Below are 26,110 nucleotides of genomic sequence, written 5' to 3'. Positions count from 1 at the left end.
ATTGACAACATTTCCATAAAATTAGTGTATAAATTACTTTAAAATTTAAAGCTAAATATTTTATAGTATTTCCCTAAATGTGACTCATCCTTTGAATGTGTAGAGGAGAATACATAAGTATTCTCTCGTTAAGTTATTAGGCCGAGATTCGTGATCGAAATGAAGTGATGTTTTCGAATAGCCTTTTCCCACGCTCGGCGGTTTTTTCTTAACGTTTTTTATTCAAATTAACGTTCCAAGTTATCGATGCTTCTATTAAGATATCACGGCTAAGGCTTGAAAAGGGATCGGTACACGATTCGAATAAAAATGGCCTGATTTGTTTTTTATGTGGTTGCCTTAATGGGAACGTGTAATGAAATATAAGTCGGAATGATTATTAATACCACAGAGACCGAGGAGAGAGAGATATGGATTTTTTTAATGAAAATAAGGGTCGACGACGAGCCGGTCGGGTAGGTAGGTAGGGAAAGGTCGGGTAGACGAACAGGACGTTCAGCTGATGGTAATTGATACGCCCTGCCCATCACAATGCAGTGCCAGTGGTCAGGATTCTTGATATACCCCAAAAATTCTGAGCGGCACTACAACTGCGCACGTCACTTTGAGACATAAGATGTTAAGTCTCATTTGCCCAGTAATTTCACTAGCTACGGCGCCCTTCAGACCGAAACACAGTAATGCTTACACATTACTGCTTCACGGCAAAAATAGGCGCCGTTGTGGTACCCGATAATCTAGCCGGCATCCTGTGCAAAGGAGCCTCATTACTGGTGGATACTTACATGATTAATTATATACCGGGTTCCGTAGAGCTCACAATAACTGAACCATAGGCATTTTAGCAAGAAAATTCTGTAGTTGAAAAAAAAAAATCAAAAATGTTTGTAAACTTTTTTAGCCAGTACTATGGTATTGTCTCAGCTATTACGGCAGAATAGATTTTAGTTTTTTTATAATATTAGTCTTTTAATAAAGATAATTATATTTAAAATAACAGCTTCTTACGGCATTTGTGACTGTTACCATGGGGCTTATACCAGCTTATAGTTTTTTTTTATTTCTCTCTCATCACTATTATCTCTGGATTGTCTCTGAAAGCTGGAGAGATTTTAATGGAACTTGTTCTTTTGTTTTGTTCTTTCTTTGATTGATATATGTCGGATGTACAGTCAAGGAATTTGATTCGCGTACCTTTTCGCTGTTTTATTGCTTGAGATATGGAAATATCTTAAAGCTTATATTTGTTTAGCACTTCCGCACAAACGTCATATTAGCGTTGCAAAGAAATATAGCCGTAAGTACTATCAATTGTCATCAACAATTAAGGCTTAATGGTGGTACGCGAATCAAATTCCTTGACTTTACATACAATAGTATTTTCTTTAATTAACGCGAGTGTTACACATTTAAATAAAACACTTTTAAAGGATTAAAACGCGTGTAATTGTAACAGTTTAACATTAGATGTTTGCGTAAAAGTTGCGAAAAGAAACGTCGGGTTAACTAAAATAAAAATGTAACTTTTACGCAAACATCTAATGTAAAACCGTTACAACTACACGCATTTTAATCCTTTAAAAGTGTTTTATTTAAATTAACAATATTTGACTCAGTCAAAGATATTATAGTCAGGTTGCCACGTAAGCAAGTTCTACAAAAGCTAGAGTGCGGTTTATTACTAGTAAAATGAATGTATTTTGAATAAGCAGAGACATAAAAGCGATTGTTTAATTTTTTCAGGGTATTGGTATCGGAAATGGAGCTATCGATCCAAGAAGTATGATGCACTATAGCGAACTGTGTCGTATTTTGGGCGTTTAAGATACTGAGGGTATAGAGCATTTGAAAGTTTTAGAAGACAAGGCTGTGAGATACATTGATGAAGAAAATATGCTTGAAGCTGCTAAGGCAAGTCATTATGTCAATAGGACAAAGTAAAATAATAGACTTAGGAATTAAGATATACTAGGCCATAGACAAACAAAACGTGCTAGAGAAAAGAACATCTCTAACGGAGATACAACAAGATAGAAAAGCTAAGTGAATCTTTTGTTAGTGTTACCGATTTTGATTGGCAAATCGTAAACAGTAAGCCACGCTTGGCATTACTTCCTTAGTTTTTAGTATACTAAATCATATTATAAAAGACACCAACATCATCGGAAGAGTTTCAGCTTTAGTGAGAAAGAGTGGCAAGAAACTCATTGTCACTCTTTTAAATCAACATTTATAGCTTCATCGCAATACAAATTAATAAAGTAACACAACAGTATATATAAAGTGATGCAATAAGTAAATTACGCAAACCTCAAATACTCAATGAGTTACACGAGTAAGGTAAAAAAAAGGTAAATTAATAAAAGACAAACACGAGAACTATTGACTACAACAGTAGACGTATCAATCTACGTACAGTGTAAATGAAACATTACAACAACGATTAAAAAGATATGTATAACTGTAATTAATATAAAAGATAACTTTAATTTTAACAACATGAAGCAGGCATGTTGATTCTTCAACCACCACAAGCAGTTCATGAGCATAACGCATGGAGCACATATTGACTCCATCGACCATGTGTTAGGGAAGGGAACGACCCGCCCCACGATAGCGCCTCAAGCAGTAATACTTAAGGCGAGGTTTTCCCAACACTTTAGGTAAAAATTGCACGAACGTTAGATTCGATAGGTACGCATGGACACGGGCGTCGGGCATGGCTGAGAACGAACCGAGCGATGCGGGTCAACGACCGCCGACCCAGAATGAACCGCGTAATATTTTTTAGAACTTACAGTTGTGCTAAAGTACGGAATTACTGTGATAATATTTTTTATGCATTTTTGAAGTAAATCTTTTTTATCGACGTATGAGAGAAATGTTATATTACGCGCAAAATTATGATTTCAACATTATGGATATCGTATCCGAGAATCTCGAAGGTGCACAGAACGATTGTGTATCATATTTGAAATCCAAGATGGCCGCCGCACAAAATTATGATTTAAGCAATATGGATATCCTGTCCGAGGTTCTCGAGGGTGCAGAGAACGATTCTGTGATCATTTTTGAATTCAAAGATGGCCGCCGCTCATAATTATGATTTCAGCAATATGGATATCCTGTCCGAGCCGCCGCTCATAAAAGATTTGTTGCGCGGCGGCCATCTTGAATTTCAAAAATGATCCCACAATCGTTCTCTGCACCCTCGAGAACCTCGGACACGATATCCATATTGCTGAAATCATAACTATGAGCGGCGGCCATCTTTGAATTCAAAAATGATCACAGAATCGTTCTCTGCACCCTCGAGAACCTCGGACAGGATATCCATATTGCTGAAATCATAATTATGAGCGGCAGCCATCTTTGAATTCAAAAATGATCACAGAATCGTTCTCTGCACCCTCGAGAACCTCGGACACGATATCCATATTGCTTAAATCATAATTTTGTGCGGCGGCCATCATGGATTTCAAATATGATCACACAATCGTTCTCTGCACCCTCGAGAACCTCGGACACGATATCCGTTTTGCTGAAATCATAATTTAGTGGGGCGGCCATCTTGGATTTCAAAAATGATCACAAAATCGTTATCTGCACCCTCGAGAACATCGGACACGATATCCATATTGCTAAAATCATAATTTTGTGCGGCGGCCATCTTGGATTTCAAAAATGATCCCAAAATCGTTCTCTGCACCCTCGAGAACCTCGGACACGATATCCATATTTCTGAAATCATAATTTTGTGCGGCGGCCATCTTGGATTTCAGAAATGATCACAAAATCGTTATCTGCACCCTCGAGAACCTCGGACACGATATCCATATCGCTGAAATCATAATTTTTGTGCGGCGGTCATCTTGGATTTATCAAACTTCCCTAAAGTAGGTACATATATACAAAAATCCCGCGTGGCATAATATTCAAAATAATATTACGTAAATTTTATTTCAGTACTTTCCGACTTACATTTACCTATATATTTCAACAAATAAGCTGTCGCATCATCATTATTTTTTTAGTATGATTCCCGTTTTGTGCTTGTTTGCTAAAATCTTACGTAATGTGAGCCCGAGAGACACGAACACAATACCTTCCTTGACAGTGGTCACGGGCGTACTGCTGGCTTGAGCGAGCATGCAACCAAGGCGTCGCGGTTGGTTTATTACGAAAAAAATTAATATAAAATAATTCATAAAGCGTATTGATAAATCCCACAGTGAAAACTTATAAATACTAATAAACTATCGAATAAAATAAGTTTTGTGTTTATAGCTATCATAGTTTTATGATAATATAAACAATTCAAATAAAAAAGACTATTTTTCAAAAAATAAATCTATCGAGATTTTTTTTCGTAAGTAATCGTGTTTTCGTAACAGCGATAATTTAGATAAAGAAATGAAGATAAACAAGTCAAAAAATTGGAACCGTAGTATTTGTAGAAGTATTTTAAGTAGATTTTTAAAAATGTTACTTTTGAGGACTATAGCGCCTTACGCATGAAGAAATAGTAAGTAAACGGGTCATTTATCATATGTTAGAAATTAAAAGCATATAGGTTTTATAAAAGCACATATTTTTTAGATTATTTTAAAAGACAAATCAAGTAATCTCGGATCGGCTTGATTCTTTGGCGTTTGCGTAGAGATGTGGGTTCTCTCTGCACCTTGTACCGCATTTATCATGGGGAGTGCTCAGAGGAACTGTTCGGGTTGATACCAGCAGCTGAATTCCACCACCGGACACTACGCCAAAAATCATTCCACAACTGCGCGTTTTGCATGAAATTTTTTGCTTCGTACAGCCACTTTGTGGAATTAATTACTGTCTGCTGTTTTCCCGAATAGATACGACTTAGGGAACTTCAAGAAAAGAGCATACTCCCACCTTAAAGTTTGGCAACGCATCTCTTTGCCCCTGATGTTTCGGATGTCCATGGGCGATTGCCTCACCACTCCCTATCACGTGAGGCTCTTGCCCGTTTCCCCCCCTTATATCTTAAAAAACATTTAAAGGTATAAATTGATTTTAATGAATTAACTAACGTAAATTACTATTTATTTAATCGTAGATGTGGAATAAAACAATAGAATACATAAAGAAGAACAGTGGCGTTAGTATCTATAACTTTGAGAAGGAACCACCAGGAGATCTGCCTGCATTCAATGAGTTCTTACAGCTTGATGACATCAGGAAACTAATCCACGTCGGCAATACCAGCTTCGACCTGAACAACCAGCATGTTTACGACAAAATGGTTCTAGATATATAATAATGAACACGACAAAACCTTGGCTTGAAGAACTGTTCGAGCATTATAAAAGAAACGAAAAGAAACAACATACTTTTCGACCACGTTCGCGTTGTTGATAGACAGGATCGAAAGGGGCCCTTTTAATTGCAGCCTGTTTTTCTCTATTTCTCATCATATCTTAATCATAAGAGAATTGCTGCATAAGTAAATCAAATCAAAATCACTTTAGGTATTTATATGGGTCAAGGAATGATACTTATGAAAGTCAAAACTTTTCTTGTCTTTTTTCATTTACGACCATTTAGGAAAAGGTTGAGCCTTAATTAGGTATATTTTTTGTGTTATTATTAGTAGTAGTAGTATTATTCGTTTTTAATTATTTCTTTAGAGAGAAGGCTAGAACCTTTGTAACTCTTTTTTACTTGTATTATTCTGTGTGGTTTGTTTTTGTTATTCATAAAGTTTTCATTCATTCATTCAAATACTCAATGTCTAAAACGAGTAAGTAAAAGAAATTAAATATAAATTAATATCTAGGTAAAAACAGGAGGGTCCGTAGCTACTACGTAAGTCGGTACTGGCAAGGAGCCGATCTAATTCCTAGCCAACAGATATGTTTGAAGCGCTATAGCAAAAAGCAATCATATATCGTGAACTATAATGTCAAACATAGGAGTTATTGTAGTATACAGGGGTACAGTAGATGAATTAATTAGAAAATAAAGGTATTCTGCGAACATTTTATCAGCGATTATAAAAATATAATAACTTTAATTTAAATGAAGAATAAAACATGAAGCAAGACTCCGTTCTGTCGGTACCTACTGAAAATCAGTGCTGGAAATCAATTTCAAAAATGCTGAGTGGTTGTTCTTTTTATTACGTTGTATTTTAAATTTGTTAATTTTACTATGTATATATGTTTTTGTGTTGTCATGAATAAATGCATACTTTACTATACTTTACTTTCCATCACCCGCATTCGCCTGCGGTGAAGGAAATTAACGCATAATTTGAATTTCTAGTTATGGATACATTGCTGTCACCGTTTAATGACAAGATCTTCCCCCTTATTCATAATGGTCCGCTAACTTTAAACAGCCGTGCTAAGGAGTGTTTTTTCTCATTCTGACTTATGTCAATAGAAGAAGACAGAGTGCGAATTAGCAATGCTTTAAGTTAGCAGACTATTATGAAAAAGGGGGTTAATCTATAGATAATTATGTCTAATAAAGTTATAGTCTAATGCTTTATGTCGATAGGTTATTAAAATGTAAGTAAGCGTAAAAAGATAGATTTGTCTACCTCTAGTAACTTAAACTAAAGATAGATAGGTTATTGAAAACGGCCGTTAATGAAGATGAAGATGACCTATCATTTGTAGTTAGTGATAATTCTTCTTGGTTTGTTTGTGATGGAGTGGAAAAAAGAAAATACCTTGTTTTTTTATACAACTGACAATCTGGTTTTGGTTCTTTGGGATGTTTTATGGCTAGCGTACACTCCTAGTCACATCACATCATTCCTCCACATTATTGCTTAAATATCCGGTAAGCCTATGTAATATTATAACAACTCTTGAAATCACTTTCTGAGCAACGAATAAAAGTTTTTCATTCGGTATCATCAATAATTGGTTTAAGCAAATTTTTTATTCCTATTATATTGTAAGAATGTATCGGAATGGTCGGACCCGAAATCTGCTATTGTTAGAACACACAGTCACAACTTCTTCATCGGAACTCTTTTTTTTATGGAATAGGAGGACAAACGAGCAACACCAGAGGAATCACAAGAGCGTTGCCGGCCTTCAAAGAAGTTGTGCGCGTTTTTTTTGAAGGTACCCATGTCGTATTGTCCCGAAAACACCGTACAAGGAAGCTCATTCCACAGCTTTGTAGTTCGAGGAAGAAAGCTCCTTGAGAACCGCACTGTGGAGGACCGCCAAACATCCAGAAGGTGGGGATGATATCCTAACTTGTAGCGTGTCGTGAGAATGTGGAATTCGGCGGCAGGAATCAGGTTAAACAGCTCTTCGGAACACACCCCGTGATAAATGCGGTAGAAGACACACAATGAAGCGACGTCTCTACGCAACGCCAAGTGATCCAGCCGTTAACAGAGCACTGGGTCCCCGACAATTCGAGCTGCTCTGCGTTGCACAGGAATATTTGAAATGAAACAAAAACACAAACAGTTGCAGCGGACGGACTGGTCTGCTAACTTGTTTTTTTAACATGTAATGTTAAAAAATTGCCGTCACATTATTCACATTATTTCAAATGATACGGCGCTCATGTAGGTTTTTTCTTGGCTTGGCTTCTTCGAGTAAATCATGTGCCAAGGGAACGATTACTGATCCATGCGTCAACTAGTGAACGAGTGCTGCTTGAGTTGCCAGATCTTCCTGTTAAAGGTAATACATAGATTATTGTATTTGTTGGCAGTAATCACGACCATTATGTTTACGAAGCATCCTTACACAAACAATGAATTCAACTTCTACAAGTAGATGTACCCAATATAGAATAATTATTTATTAGATAATTTATTTATCTAATATTCTTTATTACTTTTTGTGAAATATTTGATATTTAAAACGCTTTTAACAGTAAATACGATTCATATATTGGATCCAGCACCTTACAAACTAATTTGTTTTGTATATTACAGCCATCGTAATCTACTATATTTGATTGAAAAGAGTGGCCGTTAAGTTTCTTGTATGTTATTCTCACGGACTCTACTTTTTCCGAACTTATGGTAGATTCAGTAATTTAAAAGAAATATTTATAGTGACGGTTCAAAAGCACTAAGTTTAAGGCTAATTACAAAATGTTTATTTGACTTTGACCAACTTGAAATTACTGAGCAAATGAGACTTAACATCTTATGTCGTTATAACGAGCGCAGTTGTAGTGCCGCTCCGAATTTTTGGGTTTTACAAGAATCTTGAGCGGCGCTGCATTGTGATTGGCAGGATGTATCAATTACCATCAGCTAAACGTCCTGCTCGTCTCGTTCCATATTGTCATAAAAAAAATTATCACGCGGCTAAACCGCTTCAATAAATTATTAAAGGATGCATTTAAATCATTTTATTTTTCAGTTACAAGAAGAGTGGTGGTAATTTTGCAAACGTATTGATTAGAGGCGCTGGGAACATGGTTCCTGTTGACCAGCCGGAGATCTTGAAATACATACTTGATCGATTATTTATCGATTGTATGGACAGTTCAATGTAATAAAATGATTATTTTATTGAATTTTTACGAATTTAAATAAAACTTTTAAAGTCGCTTCATTGTGTGTCTTCTACCGCATTTATCACGGGGTGTGTTCCGAAGAGCTGTTTAACCTGATTCCTGCCGCCGAATTCCACCTTCACACGACACGCCACAAGTTAGGATATCATCTTCACCATCTGGATGTGTGGCGGTCCTCCACAGTGCGGTTTTCAAGGAGCTTTCTCCCACGTACTACAAAGCTGTGGAATGAGCTTACTTGTGCGGTGTTTCCGGGACGATACGACATGGGTACCTTCAAAAAAAGCGCGTACACCTTCCTTAAAGGCCGGCAACGGTCCTGTGATTCCTCTCGTGTTGCAAGAGATTGTGGGCCGCGGTGATCACTTAATAACAGATGACCCGTACGCTCGTTTGTCCTCCTATTCCATAAAAAAAAACTCTATAAGTAGAGCACGGATTCTTTAAAAATAAATTTCAGTGATCTTATCACTATTTTTGTTTCATTTTGTCTATTAATTATAATTGTCGTTCCTTCTAGTTTGAATTCATTGTATGTAAATTTTTCAACAATTTCATCAGCTGAAATTTTCTGAAAACCACGTCGGCTTAACTAAATAAGTACCTAACTATCCATCCCTGCTCCAAGCTTTAATTTGTATACCAAAGTAAATGAATGATGCGCTATTCGAACCTGCACCTCTACGGATTTCCTACCACTGGGACGCTCCTCTGCACAGGCTTGCGGCTAGATTATGGGTGTGGTAACGGCGCCTATTTCTGCCGTAAAGCAGTAGTGTGTAAGCATTATTGTGTTTCGGTCTGAAGGGCGCCGTAGCTTGTGAAATTACTGAGCAAATGAGACTTAACATGTATCTCAAGGTGACGAGGGCTATTGTAGTGCCGTTCAGATGTTTTGGGTTTTTCAAGATTGGGCAGGGCGTATCAATTACCATCAGCCGAACGTCCTGCTCGTCCCGTTACTTATTTTTATAAAAAAATACCTCCAATACTTCAATCACCACGAGGTTAGTGGTTTTTGTGTTAAAACATATTTTTATTAAATCTGTTCAATAAAAAAATTGTTTAACTGACTGAAAAAATTTTTAAATTGCCCCCAATTACATTTGTCGCATGATTAGTAACCCTGTAAGCATTCAAACATCAATTTTATTGATATGTATATTAAGATATGCCTATATTATTATATAATTTCAAAGATAAATTTGAGTATTATTTTTAATATATTCTTTGACGATGTATGACTGGATCCCATTAAAGAATGGACTCAGCGGCTGTTCTTTAATCCACCGGGACACCATCGACTGCGCCGACGCTGGCTGGTCCACGGGCACCATGTGACCAGCACCTCGTACCACGACCTCTGTCAACCCTCCGCCAGACTTATAATACCTAAAATAAAAATAAAAGCGTGTGTGTGTACTTATGCATGCACGCCAGAAGTTATACTTCTTTGGCCTAATGCCAAAAATCCTCGTGCTATTCTACGTTTGTAGAAAGAACAATAGTGTAAAAATCTTGCAAAGGTGGCTTTGACTATTATTCATTGAATATTAACGAATACGACTGTATGGTCTTTAACTCTTTGCCTGTCCAAATAATGGACGAAGAAACCAAAAAAAAAATATAACGAATGTCGCAAACGTCAGAAAATTTTTGGGAACTAACTTCACCCTGTTCCTTTTATGTTACAGTAATGAGCGCGCATCTCAAAATTTCACTCTCATCGTTTTTTCATAACGCGCGTAAAGAAGTATAACTTCAAAAATCATTTTTTCTTTTTGGTAGTTTTGTATATTTCATACTTTTAAATCAAATTACGATACTAACCACCCCATCTGTGCGGCTTTCAAAGAACTTTCTTCCACGCACAACCAAGCTGTGGAATGTGCTAGCTATTGCTGTATTTCCAGGACGATACGACATGGATACCTTTTATAAAAAGCTCGTACTTACACCTTTTTAAAAGGCCGGCAACGCCGGTGATCACTTAACATAAGGTGACAAGTACGCTCCTTTGTTGTCTTCTTCCATAAAAAATTCATTCCTCTACCCTTATTATCCTATATAACATATACACTATATTAATTTATATAATATACATTATTAATAAATATAATATATTATTAATATATGTATTTAATAAAATATAATGCCCCTATAGCCCAGTGGTTAGTGACCCTGCCTACTGATCTAGAGGTCCCGGGTTCGAATCCCGGTAAGTGCAATCATTTATATGATGAATATAGATTTTTGTTTCCGAGTCATGGATGTTTAAAATGTATTCATGTATGTTTTGTAAGTATATTGTATTAAATATATCGTTTTCTTGTACCCTATGCCTAGTTTGGGACAAGATAATTTGTGTAAGAGTGTGTCAATATTATTATTAAATAATCCTGTACAATTTAGCAATTTTTTTTTCAAAGTTTCTGTTTAATATATCTACTTGTTGAGATATGATCCCTTATGTTTTCAGGAAGCTTAGTCGAACCCAATTGCTATTCTCTGGTTTGTTAAATCATAACTGTTTTTCTTTTATTTAACACCTATTCTGTAATCAGTAATAATTTACCAGTGGGAGGCTCCTTTGCAAAGGATGCCGGCTAGATTATGGGTACCACAATGGCGCCTATATCTGCCGTGAAGCAGGAATGTGTAAGCATTATTGTGTTTCGGTCTGAAGGGCGTCGTAGCTAGTGAAATTACTGGGCAAATGAGACTTAACATGTCTTAAGGTGAGCGCAATTGTAGTGCCGTTCAGATGTTTTGGAGTCTTTCAAGAATTCTAAGCGGCACTGTATTGTAATGGGCATGGCGTATCAATTACCATCTGCTGAAAGTCCTGCTCGTCTCGTCCCTTATTAATATAAAAAATAAAACAGTTTTGGCCTTATTATTCTACTTTATAATATAATATTGATGTATACAAATCATGATGCTATAGATTACATGAAAATAAATAAATAAAACTAAAGATCTATATATATATACCTATAAAGATCGAAATATGTATATGTATACCCTTTGTAGTTTATATAAGCCCTTCAACTTCCAATCTTATAAAAATTACAACATTCTTACCCAGCTGGTTTTCTCTCGAAGACATAAGGATATCTAGTTGCTTCGTGAAAATCTGTACTGTTACTCCATTTCCATGTGCGATGATTTTTTCCAGCTGATGTACATGACAACATCAGATCCAAATGACCACTGTAAAGGCATTACAAGTTTAGATTTACTAAAAAATATTATTTAAGTTGATGTCGGTCTTAAATCAGAGCTATCAGGTTTATAACCTTAAAAATGTTATTAACTTGACAGATGAAGTCTTAAAAGCCGCGCCTCTAAATGTATTAGACAAAGAGTTGAATTTTACACCGACACCTAGCCGCATTTCGTATGAAAAGATTATTATGAATGTTGAGGAGACTATTAAACGAAATAAACTTCGACCTAATGACCCTTTTTTTTAATGAAAATAAGGGACGAGACGAGTAGGACGTTCAGCTGATGGTGATTGGTACGCCTTGCCCATTTTACTGTAGTGCCGCTCAAGATGATTGAAAAACCCAAAAAATCTGCGCTCGTCACCTTGAGACATAAGACGTCAAGTCTCATTCGCCCTGTAATTTCACTAGCTACAGCGCCCTTCAGACCGAAACATAGTAATCCTTAAACATTCACATACTTCACTGCGGAAAAAGGCACCGTTGTGGTACCCATAATCTCGCCGGCATCCGTTGCAAAGGAGTCAGGAAACATAACAACAACAGGTATCGGTTATTCTAAAAAAGCAAAAACCTTCATTACCCAACATTGCTCATGAGGAACATAAGGCGCTAAAAACTTGCGTGACTACAAAAATATCAATTTAAATAATCAAGAATAAGTAAACACCCTCTTACATGATGTTGATGACAATGAAGTTAATTACGATCGAACGGCTAGCTAACTCTAAGATGACACGCCAAACTTCGAAACTTATTCAGTAATGACAGGATTTCTTTGGTGAAATCTTTTATGTCTTTATTACGCCACCGTACTATGCAACCACAAAATCTTTAGGTTATAGCCTACCCACAGTTCATAAGAAAGCCATTCCGCTGAGACCTATTCAGCCAAATCGATTCGCCCACTTATGAACTGGCTTAACATGTAGCGAAGTACTGCATATTGCAACCTTTGGTGGAAAAGACATCACATATAAAAAACATATAATAAACACCCGAGATTTCGTAAGCATTATTCATATTGAGGCCATGCCTAAAAGAGGCTCCAATCATGAATTTTGATGTTTATATTTCATATCCGTAACGAAATTTTTCTTTTTCCGTTTTGTGTATTCTGTTTTGTAAACGGGAAACACCTGGATTGTATGGAGTTGAATTGAAAATGAAAAGAAATATCGTTAATAGTTTTAAATATATAATTATATGTGGAAGAAAAAGAAGAGAATTGGTCTATTATACAGGCATATTCTATGTTGTTCTCCAAAACGCTACTAAAATTGCATATAAAAATATCACAGTGTTAGGAGATTTGAACGGCTGAATTGGACTATAAACTTAAAACGAAAAATAATATACTACAGGTATATAGGTATTTAGGGAATAGAATTAAAAGGGAAAAATATTAATAAATTATGCTTAATAAAACATACTTAGTATTCTATGTAGCTATTATTAGAATAAACAGTCCAATCTTAGATCATTTATACGTAGACAAACTGAGACGGCTGTGCAAATATCGAAATAAATTTCGAAGTTGACAGAACTTAACTTAAGACAGTTTCTAAGCTTATTGTCAAAGTGTCTAACGGCCGTTCCCAATATACTATCTAGAGATAGAGATAAATTGCTACCTTCTACTGTCAGTCATTAGCTGTCAATAATCTGAAGCTGTCTCAATATACCCGATAAGTCATACTTATCGCCAGTTCACTGTTGCAATTCCCATACAAACTTCTATCCCATGTCCCATTGACAGACAGCGTGTACGGATAAGATGAGTTACTGTCAATAAGATTATTGGGATAGAAAATTCAAAGATAGTTACGATTTTTATCTCAAGTAGGTAGGCCACAACCGGAGATAGACTGAATATTGGGAATGGCCATAGGTTTTATATCATTAATACTAGGTACTTAAACAATAAGATAAATCTTCGCTCACCAATATGTCAGAACCCTGTAATGTTCCAAAAGTTCTTCGAGAATCCCTTTTGAACTGCTGAGGAAGTCTGGTGCCATCTTTGAATTTGTTGTCACATTGATATACGAGAAGGGTATGTCTCCAACGTGGATAGCTCGTTTTATCTTGGATAGTTTGAGAAAGGCGACGTAACGGCCTATCTGTAGATCATCCTTCAGAAAATTGTAGGCCTGTTTCTGATGGGACAGGATTAACAGCACGGATACCAAAGTTTGCCATTTCTAAAATGATACAAATTACTTTTTAAGTGTCCTAAATGTTTTGCCAATTCAGTTGCTAGCAATGCAAATTAATAAATAGACATTCTCCGAAAGGGATTTTTTATAACAAATTTTAATTCCATCATCATCAGCCGGAAGGCGTCCACTGCTGGACAAAGGCCTCCCCCAAAGATTTCCACGACGATCGATCCTGTGCTGGCCTCATCCAACGTATTCCGGCGATCTTGACTAGATCGTCTGTCCATCTTGTGGGGGGCCTACCAACACTGCGTCTTCCGATACGTGGTCGCCATTCCAGGACTTTACTGCCCCAACGGCCATCTGTCCGTCGAACTATGTGCCGGTAAGTCGGTAACTTTGGTAATTTTAATTTCAGCTAGCAAAAAATCATAAACAAGCTAACATCTAAAATTCTAAATAATTAACTTAAAATTAAATAGATTTATCTGCGACTAATATTTAAACAGTAATCGGACAGAGTAACGTCCTAAATCGTCAACAGTTAAAGCGGAATTTAGTAGACGACGACAACGACGAGTTATCTTCTCACCCCCTGTGTGAGAGTGGAAGGAGGATGTCAGGGCTGAGCACTATACCCTGGCTCTTCTTCTCTCAAAACGTTGGGAGAGTCTTTGGGTAGTGCGATTTCAGTTGTGTACTTGCTAGTAGCTAGTCAGTCAGTCAGTTCTTTCTCGTGTTCGGCTTCTTTTTCTTTGGGGGATTGTTTTTCTCCTCTTTGTTTGAGTTGACGCCAGTGAGACATTGCCTTTTATATATGTCTCCACCCTCTCCTCCTTTCATTTAAACAATATAATAATGTAAATGAGGATATTATAAAACACTCACTTGATTATGAAAAACTGTTCACTTCATAACGATGCGTTACAAATATTGTTTTTATGAGAGAAAGTGACAAGACGAGTATGACTTTCACCTGACGGAAAGTGATTCGCCCTGCCCTGCAATGGAGCGCCGCTCAGGATTCTTGATTGAACCCAAAATTATGAACTGTATTAATCGCGCTCATCACTTGGACAGATAAAACAAGTCTAATTAGCCCCGTAATTTCACTAGCTATGGCGCCATTTAAGGTCCAAATTGACGTTGAATACCGAAAATTTACTCCAGTAGAAATCGTGTTTCACGAAATTAATATAATGATGTAACTCAAAATTTTAAATTTTCCTCGGATTATTTAGTTAGGATTAAGTTTGTTATAATTTCCCACTCAATTTGTCATATTTCGAATCTCGTTATAATTCAGCTAGACAAGATACGCTGAATTATTTTCATGCGCTTATGTTTAATACTTTACCATAACTAGTACCTGGAGCCTTTATTGGATGTCCTAATAAATAAAAGAAAAACCTTAGGGATTTAATTGAACTTGATTTATTAACGTAAGTATTTAGTAATAAAAATAATAGATACCTGGTTGGTAGCGATACTGTTATTAGAGTCAATAGCCTCCTGAAATTGAGTTACTAAAGGGTTAACCATATCCAGCTGTTCTTGATCCAGGAGACCAAAGTTGTAAAATGGCTGTACAATATTTTTTAACATGTCTGGATCAATGAAAGCATTACCCATCATAAGGCCCTGAAAGAAATTGTGAAACGTAGATATAAATTGTTTTTTTTTTACTTCTTTATTCACCCGACCAGTCCTTCTCTCAAAGCACAGCATTGTTCCATATATTTTTGTGATTTTCGCGAAAATTAAATGTTTTTCAAACAGCCGAACTAATATTTTATTTCAACCGAAGACAAAACAATTATACGTTGCTTCCGAACTTGCCTATGTTTGCACAATGAAATATTTCCGATATGGAATAAGTCAATGAAAATGTTGAAAAACGGCATTTTGGTTAAACAAAATTTGACAATAAAATGATGTCACAACCTGTCGGGTATGATGAAAAGAATGAAGACAGAAACAGATGGATATAAATAAATGTAACAAATTAAAACTCTTAACAGATCAGTACTGACAGGTCAACTGATAAGAATTTCTACAGGAAATTATGCCACCATTGAGCAATAATTGCTACTCAGTAGCATGCGTGTCGAATAATTTCATCAATAGATCAAGCTAACTCAAGAATCAGAAGTTGAACAGGGATTATGAGAGTGCTAATAAATTCGACACAAGGCGCGTGAGCTTTACCGTATAATAAAATTATCTAGTAAAAACAGTTTTTTATTAGAAGCAATACGATTATTGTATTTAGTTCTGTACAAATTGAACTAACACTTTAACTCTCTGAAAGGTAAATATATCATAGTTTGATTTGCATTACCTTCAATAATCTGCGATTAAAATTCATTCATTGGTTGCTTTGATCAAACTTATTTAAGAGCCTGTTAAGAAGTAACATTCTCATTCAGGTTTAATTATGTTTTCTTATGAAATATTTATGTTACATAGATGATCTCACAAAAGAAAACTATAACTCACTTTTAAATTAGTTTCCTTTCCAGACGTATTTTTATTTCTATGCAGCATTATTCCTAATGCGGGGACATATTTTCCAGCGTACGACTCTCCTGCTATGTAAAGGGGAGCAGTTCTCAGTTCAGGAAATACTTGCAAAAATTGTTGAACCGTGCTGTATAAATGATCTGAGTACTGTAACACAAACAATAATTTTAGTTAACAAAATTTTCATTGGGTTTAATAAAATTACATATTTAGAATTTCAACTTTTCATAAAAGTTACTACAACATCAAATAACAAATCCCATCTTAGTATAGTTATTAAGTAACCTTGTAATTACAATTTATTGTAATTGGTAATTTTTGGTCACTGTTTATGAGGTTGTGGAAATGGGTCACTAGCGGCCAAAAAGGCCAATCGGAGCATCAGGGTCATTATCAACGGTACATGCTTCGACTTAAATCCCAAAATCAAGTCCCCAAATCCCTAAACGCTGGTGTGCGTGCAAGAAAAAATAATGTAGGGGATACCTACACTATTTTATCTGCATGTTAATGCTATGCTGCAAATCTGCAGTATTAATTGCTATGCAGATAATAGCACAGAGTATATTTCTGTAGCGACCGTGTCAACATGTCTTGGGATATCGTGGACGAGAACGGAAACAAACTTGTGTCTATGCTTTGCAAAGTCTCGGAATGGGACCGACAAATTTAAGTCCAATTCAACCTTTAGGTTTTTTATTTAGGTTTAGCTTCTTTAGAAGACAAAGTTTGTGCGTTCATCGCTATAAATCTATCTCCCTTTGTCGTATCCCCTCGAGCGACGGTTAGGTGGTGGACACTTGGAAGAGAAAGCCAAACTGGTCTGTTAAAAAGCTAAAGTGTATTCAGTAAGGCGAGATTACTTCACTATAAGCATCCGCCTGCAACTATGTAATCACTCATCACTCATCACTCACATGGAGCACTGTTCTCAACTCTAGGCGGGCGCTTCCTAGTGCCAACTTCTTCCGTTTGACCACATACAACGAAGAGCGGCTTCAAGCGACAATCAAGTAATATCCGATTGGCTTGATCCTTTGGCGTTGCGTAGAGATGTGGGTTATCTCTTCATTTTCTCGCATTTATCACGGGGAGTGCTCAAAGGAGCTGGTCAGGTTGATACTAGCGGCCTAATTCCACGAACAAACATTATCAAAGTGCCAAATACCACCCGCATCACGTTGACGTCTGGCATTTCTTGCCCCATTAGGAACGGTGTATTTTTCTTCAATTCCATGGAAAACAGTGTATTTTGTCTAAATTCTTTGAGGAACTGGATACTGTACGATGTGGAATCTATTCTATTTTGGATATCCTTTGATAATAGTTTACTGGGTGAAATAGTACGAACATGAAAATCTCCTTTCCCTTTAAATTGTCGCTTAAATTGATTCCTTCTGCTTTTAGTAGAAAGTAATTTAGGTGACAGTGAATAGCCATATTTTACTTCTTTTGACTCTCTATTTTCAGTTTTGCAGTCACGTCTTATTGGTTCTTTTATATTTCTGATTAATATCTAAACTCGGTGTTAGCCTATCATTGTTTCGTGTATGAAATGGAAAGCTAGTGGTATTTATAAGTTCAATAATAAAACATATTCAATACAATATCTTCTTATTATTTTTCAAAATTATTATTTTTGTGAATATGTTCTAACTGTATGTAAACTGCCTAACTTAATAACAGAAAATATAAGCATAACATTATTTAAAGTAAGTTAAGTAATTTATATTGAGTTTTAACTGGGCATTTGACATTGGTACATAATTACCTAACACATTAAAGATGCATGTCAAATCGAGTTTATATCATCAGTCAATTTATTATTTTACGGTAAATTTTTCACTCTACTTGGCACCGTATTTATTTTTCTGCTTTGAATGTACCAATGATGATCAAATGTACGCTATATTTGAATATTGCTTACCGTGGACATGTCAGTAGCAAAGCCTTCTGCATTGTTTGTAAAACTATATCCTGATCCGATTGGATTATCAATAAACACTAAAGAATGATTCTGCAACCAAGAGTATGGATTACCTGGAACACAACTAAAATCAGTTAATAAAGCCTTTATTCAAAATAGGTTTGATGGGCATAGGCATGGCTTAACCACGTGGAGTAGTAATACTATATTAGCCCCGTAAGTGAATCTTGTTCTTAAGAATTTGGTCTATAGGTACATTCCAATTCTACCAAATTTCATTTTAACGTAAAGTATTTCAATGTAACATGGTAAAAACGTTGCGCAAAGATCTCCTTTAGATATTTGTACTGTCAAGAAAACTAATATTTTTAAATAACATAAAACGTTTACAATGTTTCTTCAAAAAGCCTGCCAATAGACTAAATATTGAGCAATTTCTATCCAAAGATGAAAAAGATTACACTTTGACTGCATGAATAATATATGCAATATTATGAATAATAGTTGAACTTGAATGAACATGTCAACAGATACACGCAATATTAGTTATATTGTGTACACTACTACACATTCTAAATAAAAAATAATAATTAAAATATTCACAATGCTTTTATATTTAAATGCGCTTATTATAAAACTAGAAAACATCATAATATTAGATCTACAATAGGTACAGAATATACATACGTTTCAAAGTACCAATATAATCAATCCTAAATGGACCAATTTCATCAAAAAGTCCGGTCAAACTGGACGCTCCAGGGCCACCTTGCAACCAAATAATCCACGGAGTTTCATTGACCGGTTTGTTTTCTACTGGAAAATACCAGAAGAATACGTTGGAGTTATAAGTCTTGTTCACTGTGAAAAATCCTGAATAACTATTTACTCCCAAGAATAGAGTCGGATCCACTTTGCAAGCATTCCGAGCTTCATCAATTTGATCGGTCTCAATGAAAGGGGTTAGTATTAGTGCTGTTCCATTGTCTACTGTATTTTCCTTTATGATTGCATCAGTGGTTACGTCTACTTCGTTGTTTATTTCATTCTCAGAGTCGTCTCCTTTAGCAGTTTTATTGTTATTTCTAATAATGTCTGTAGAAACTGGCGCATGAGTTGGAAGATTAATATTTATATCAATATATTTGTTTTTGTTAATATTACTATCTAATTCATTATCTGAGTCATCCTTTTGAGCAAATATTTTTTCCTCGTCGTTCCCAGTTATTTTTGAACTATTTGTGACAGTTGGTGACTCAGAATCTACTTTCTTATGCATAAACTCCAGGATAACTTTACAGTGACAGCTAAAATGTTAATTTCAATTAAACTAATTGCTATTACTATTAATATTAAATAAAACATATTAAATATAAATTCGGAGTAAATACGTAGCTGACGTAATTACATAATATCCATGCAAACTATTTACCAATTAATTTCAATATCATTTAACCACTTACCTTGACACAATTAAAACGAAATATAACAAAATTTTAAACATTATTGAAAATGACACATTTAATTCAATAAATATGTAATAACTAGTTCAAGCTTAAGACATAACTTGTATAAAAACAAGCGTAAATTGAATAATGTCTGTAATAGATTACCATACTATTTTATCAGTTTTCGTTTGAACTGTATGATCCCGCTGATATATTCATAACTAAAATATACGCTTAAGAGTTGAAAATGAAAGATCGCAGCTTAAAATACGAAGATTAATATCGTAAATTTATATTTTTTGTGTATATTTGGTAAAATTAACTTTAACATATTACATGAAAACCTGCAAATGTTTTTTTTAACAAGATGTGTATCTTCTATCAATCTTCAGTGATCTAGTACCTATAAAGGTAAAAATTGGAAATATAATAATTCTTAACCCCTTCTACATTGTCTTTTTTTTATGAAAAAATATTGAATAGATTTAATTCACATTTGACAAGAAGGCACGCAGAGAATTGTCGGGTTTCCAGTGTTCTACGGCTAGATAAGTTTGCGTAAAGACATCGCTTCATTGTGAGTCTTCAACTGCAATTATCACGGGGGGTGTTCCGAAGATCGGTTTGACCTGATCCCTACCACCGAATTCACCTTCACACGATACGCCGCAAATTAGAATATTATTCCCACCATCTGGATGTATGGTGTTCCTCCACAGTGCGCTTTTCAAACACCTTTCTTCCACTTACAAAGAAGCTGTGGAATGAGCTTCCTTGTGCAGTGTTTCCGGGACGATTCAACAGCCTTCCTAAAAGGCCAAAAACGCTCCTGTGATTCCTCTGGTGTCGCAAGAGATTGTGGGCGACGGTGATCACCTAACATCAGGTGACCAGTACACTCGGTTGTCCTGTTCCAGAAAAAAACAGATGTGTACTCTTACAATCCCCATATGCGATTGTAAGAGTAAACATCTTTGTTAAAGAATATCAAAATGTAGATAGAATATTCTATAGAAAATGCCATGTAGGAAGGAATTTATGAAGATATACAAATATTGTAACCCCTTCATTGATTACCCAAACACCCAGTTTCTAAAACTGTGATAGCCGACCAAATAGAAGTGTCATTATTGGCCATAAAAATCTCCAGCTGAGCAAGGGATATTAGACTTAGTCGACTCGATGTAAAATCAATATGAATGACACATTTTAGTCTGGTCAAAGCGTTTAGTTAAATGAACGTAATTATTGTGGCGTTTAGAAAGTATTGTAAATCTAAAGTTGTGATACTGTGCTAAGAATACTTTTTGGATTCGTTACAATATGAACACATTTGATAGGTTTCTAAACAGAGTAAGTTAAGTATTTATGCGTTGTCTCGAGCAAAAACTTATTTATTTTGCATTTCACACCTCAAGCTTCCTATGTCATAAATTGTCTTTTAAGTTGCAAATCTAACAAAATGCGCTTTTTTTTTTTGGAATTACAACTTACTTCGGACGGAAATAACGCTTTTCAGTTTTTTGACACAGTTTCCTGTTTAAAAACAAACTACAGAATATTGTAAGTTGTTATACTTTTAGTATATTTTTACCAGTGGGAGGCTCCTTTGCACAGGATGCCGGCTAGATTGTGGGTACCAAAAATTTCTGCCGTGAAGCAGTAATCTGTAAACATTACTGTGTTTCGGTCTGAAGGGCGCCGTATCTAGTGAAATTACTGGGCAAATGAGACTTAACATCTTATGTCTCAAGGTGCTGAGCGCAATTGTAGTGCCGCTCAGAATTTTTGGGCTTTTCAATAATCCTGAGCGGCACTGCATTGTATTGGGCGGAGCGTATCTATTACCATCAGCACCAAAATCTTATGGCAAACTCATATTGACATCAGCTGAGTAATTAACATTCAATTAAATGTTTATTTACAATTGATAAAATAATGAGTGAAATTAATTTAAAGTACTAAATAACCAACTTTATTTAAATTAGCAAAAAAGTCGTAATTTACGAGTTTAATTAGAAAAAAAATCAAATCAAACACACTTGCTCGTAAAGTGAGCCTAATTACATCGAGTTTTGGGCCATAAATCGGACATCTAACATAATAACAATGTAACACACACGTGCATAATAATATTACACACTAGTGCATAATAGAATTATCCCTACAAAGTTAAATATGTACTTAACTGTAAATTATATGAGTGTAAACAGAGCATTTTCAATTTAACCGGGTAGTACTGTTTTTTTTTGTAAAACCTAAGAGGTTTTATGACAATGAAAATTCATTTATATTTTTGGAATAAATAATTGTCCCTAATTAAGATGAAAAAACATGTAGTATTATCAAATTATTTATAATTCACAATAATTAGTAATATTAAATTTTATTTAAACAAAACAAATCTTATTACTATACTAGCTGACCCGGCAAACGTTGTTTTGCCATATAAAGTATAATTCACGCGATAGTTTTATAAGTAATAAAATATAGCCTGTACATAATTTTGTTCTATTGTCAATAGTTTTTGCAGCGCACGCAAAAATAGGTTTTCGATTTTACACCTTGTGTTACAAAATAACAATTTGATTACGGATCCCTAATTTTGAAAAAAAAAACACAAAGCCTATAGCCTTCCTCGATAAATGGACTACCCAACACTGAAAGAATCATTTAAATCGGACCAGTAGTACCAGAGATTAGCACGTTCAAACAAACAAACAAACACTGCAGCTTTATATATTAGTATAGATTTGCAATACTATGTCTTCGGCAGTCGAAGCAGCAGCCCCAACACCAACTGACGTAACTTGGACATAAGAAGGAGCCAGAGTGTTGACACAAGTCGCGTCCCACACCAGCGCCCTTCCCCGTGCCATAGCCACCAGAAAAATAATTAATTAACAAAGAATTTAGTGGAAAATATATGCATTTTATCACTACAATTATAATTTTGAAGTTAGCTGTATGAATATATGTAATGCATCACTTTACATTTGGAACGTCCAAAAAAAAATGGCGCCGCATGGCTTATCATTTTCATATTTTGTTTGAAAGAAAGAAAGAAAAAACAATTATTTGAACACACACACAAATAACAAAATGAAGCAACTTAACAAATATAAAATCGTTTGGTGTATAATAGGAGCCACTCAGCATGTGTTTCAACACAAGTGAGCTGATCTTCTGTTTGTATCGTGTTTGTTGATGTGTGGTAAATAATTGTAAAAATGCCAAGTTTTATTACAGAAGATGAACAACTGAAAGATTTAACCGCGCCAGAAATATTGTATAAATGCAGCACAAAATGCAAACGAATATAAAAATACCTGCATAATGTATAGAAAAGTATTTAGCTGCTCACGATAGTTTAAAAATGTATGCAATATATTATGTTTGTCGCAAGTGTGTTGAAAAAGTGTGTATGAAACTCGTGAGCAACCAATGCTCACTAGACACTCGGCTGATTTACGCCCTCGACTACAACTCGGGCTGCAAGCCACAGCCTCATATCGCCGTATAATGAGCAACTTAGCTCACTGGTATCATAATATACTATTCTAAATTATGTCTTCGAAATAAATCTAAAGTTCCATTGACTTGGGTTCAGGGCCGGATTTAAACTTAATGCCGCCCCTGGGCACCAGAAAAAAATCCGCCCCAATACTGGAATTTTACATAAACTTATAGCTTATATATTTAATTTTTCAAAACTAAAATAACTTATGTATTGCAGAAACTTTATTATATGTAATATATTCTAAAAACATGAATAAATATTTGTTTTTTTTTTCTAACAATTATAAATTTGGCAATAAGGGTGACTCATAATTCATCATATCATATTACATAAATTTTTTCACAGGCAAACACGTCTGACGTTTTGAATTGCGAATTGGTCGATTAAACAAAATTAATTAATTATAATGAGCAATCTTGATAAGACAAAAAAAAATTTTTCACTTTCAAAATTATGCCGCCCTAAAAAATTTTTCGCCCTAAAAAATTTGTCGCCCCTAGTGTATCCACCGCTGCTTGGGTTAGTCATTGGGTTCTGCATATTCTTGGTTTATTCTCACGTATAACTTTATGCCAATTTTATTTGTAAGGCCGTTAATGATTGATTTTTTACACGTGTCAATAATGACGTGTCAAATGACGCTATTATTTTGGACTGTATTGCGTTAAAAGTCTCAAGTCACAACAACACCATCTAAGGCCTATTAGGTGCATAAATATAGTATCGTAGGTCACCCGAGTGGTGTCATGCTATTATTATTATACTCTGTACAGAGTTGCCGCAAATAAAAATTCTGGCAAAATGATTTGAATAGCGTAATCTTCACGTCAGTTGCAGCTATAAAAAAATTCTAGCGATCATATTGCCCATCGTGCACAAAAGTAGCTGGCGCTCATCCAAAAAAAGTACTTCCAATCATGCTTATTTCATCAAAGATATGGAATTCGCAATTCGAATGTGCAAGAGCAAGTAAATTGAGTTCTTTGAATATTAATACTAATAAGAGTTAAGAATTAATTGTTTAACCGTTAATAAGTTTACGAATTTTTAAGTTTCTTTAAGAATCCTGAGCGGCACTGTATTGTAATGGGCAGGGCGTATCAATTATAGTCAACTAAACGTGCTGCTCTTCTCGTCCCTTATTTTTATAAAATAAAAATCAAAAGAAAAATATTTTTCAAGATCCATAAACGGATATCTCAAACATACAGCCAAATTGAGAACCTTGTGACCCGACCTTCTTTTAAAATGATAAAAAATAAAAGTTTGCTTGAAAATCAAATTGTTATTTTAATTCGGGAATTTATATTTATATTCCTCCTACATATATCAGGGCAATATAATTGTGGTGCAGTTTCAATTGTATGGTTTTATGTCTTAAGCCTGCCTCACACATTCAATTAACAGTTTTGATATTGAGAGCTCATCTACTTCAAGCGATCTAGTTAATATAATATTAATATTAACCAGTGTAATAATAATAATATAGACACACTTACATAATTGTTGTCAAAATAAGCATGGCTTTGTAATGGGTGCCAGGATGGGTACAAGGATATAATTTATAAGATATTCATGCTTAAACATATATATACTGAACTTTTTAATAACAGTAAAGACTGCTTTATAAGGAGTATTAATAAAAATCTAAAGGAAGATATAAATTAAAAGTACAATACACAAATACACACGCATACACACACACACACAACACACACACGCACTCACACCAAACCACACACCCACAAATACCACGTCTTATTATAAATATTGTAAATCCATTATTAGAAGTAAGTTCTACAATAGTATTGTTTTAACCTAATTTAAGTTCTGTGGCTTTTGTGATGTATTAAATAAATAAATACATACATATAAACATCCAATATTCAGAATCATACATCAATATTAATCATATAGTTGTTTGCACGTACTGGAATTCGATTCCGAGACCTCCAGCTCAGTTTTCGGGGTCAGTAGCCACACCGGGCAAAATATGAATTACAGTTTTAAAATTTTTGTAATTCTGTAAAGGAAACGAAAACGGGTCTTAATCAATTTTATTACTTTACTGTTAAATTGTGTACGTTCAGAAGTAAGCTTTACTGGAATTTAATTTCTACCAATAGTAATAGTTTTACCGATGGTCAGAATGAACCGTTATTGTGTAATTATTGTATTTATCCTTTATCTGTTAAGTAAAGCCACATTAACATCAAGTGAGTGTTAATTCTGCCAATATTCGTCTTGAAACAATTCAGCCCGTGTTTCGCCTCTACACGAGGCATTCTCGTATAAAATAAACTAACATACTTATATTTTTTGCTTGAAAAAGGATTGAAATAATTTCTTTATTTATATTTACCGGTGGGAGGCTCCTCTGCACAAGATGCCGGCTTGATTATAGGTACCACAACGGCACCCTTTTTCTACCGTGAAGGAGTAATGTGTTAGCATTATTGTGTTTCGGTCGGAAGGGTGCCATTACTAGTGAAATTAATGGGCAAATTATACTTAACGTCTTAAGTGTCAAGGTGACGAGCGCAATATTAGTACCGCCCAGAATTTTTGGGTTTTTCAACAACCCTGAGCGGCACTGCATTGTAATAGGCAGGGTGTATCAATAACCATCAACTGAACATCCTGATCGTCACATCCCCTATTGTAATTTAAAAAAATTGTTATATTATTAATGGTGTAAGGCCTCCTTAAACGAGGGTGACTGAGTCCGGTGTTAACTCGTGGGTTTTCCTTTATCAGTTACGTTC

The 26,110-nt window shown here is 35.1% G+C and overlaps 1 protein-coding gene across 1 annotated transcript; it reads right to left on the bottom strand.

Annotated features, from left to right (window-relative positions):
* Window positions 1-9,670: 9,670 nt before the first annotated feature.
* LOC126969225 (venom serine carboxypeptidase-like) lies at window positions 9,671-19,976 on the bottom strand. Its single transcript, XM_050814567.1, has 8 exons — window positions 19,841-19,976; window positions 19,065-19,684; window positions 18,378-18,490; window positions 16,427-16,597; window positions 15,401-15,568; window positions 13,710-13,969; window positions 11,620-11,748; window positions 9,671-9,927 (listed from the first exon to the last, which is right to left on the bottom strand). Exons 1-8 carry the CDS (start codon window positions 19,879-19,881, stop codon window positions 9,729-9,731), a joined length of 1,701 nt encoding a protein of 566 aa, XP_050670524.1. The 5' UTR covers window positions 19,882-19,976; the 3' UTR covers window positions 9,671-9,728.
* Window positions 19,977-26,110: the final 6,134 nt, after the last annotated feature.

This window comes from Leptidea sinapis, chromosome 17, assembly GCF_905404315.1.
Source record: "Leptidea sinapis chromosome 17, ilLepSina1.1, whole genome shotgun sequence".
Taxonomy (NCBI): Eukaryota; Metazoa; Arthropoda; class Insecta; order Lepidoptera; family Pieridae; genus Leptidea; species Leptidea sinapis.
Note: the sequence above shows the minus strand (reverse complement) of the source record. Positions and strands in the feature narration are given on the sequence as shown.

What these genes read in the sequence shown, in the direction of transcription:
- LOC126969225 (XM_050814567.1), bottom strand. Translation starts at nt 19,881, where the DNA reads ATGTTTAAAATTTTGTTATATTTCGTTTTAATTGTGTCAAG. An exon ending in GAAAGGAAACTAATTTAAAA is followed by an intron (nt 15,569 to 16,426) that starts GTGAGTTATAGT and finishes AATTTCTTTCAG; the next exon opens with GGCCTTATGATGGGTAATGC. An exon ending in ACAGTATCGCTACCAACCAG is followed by an intron (nt 13,970 to 15,400) that starts GTATCTATTATT and finishes GTATCATTTTAG; the next exon opens with AAATGGCAAACTTTGGTATC.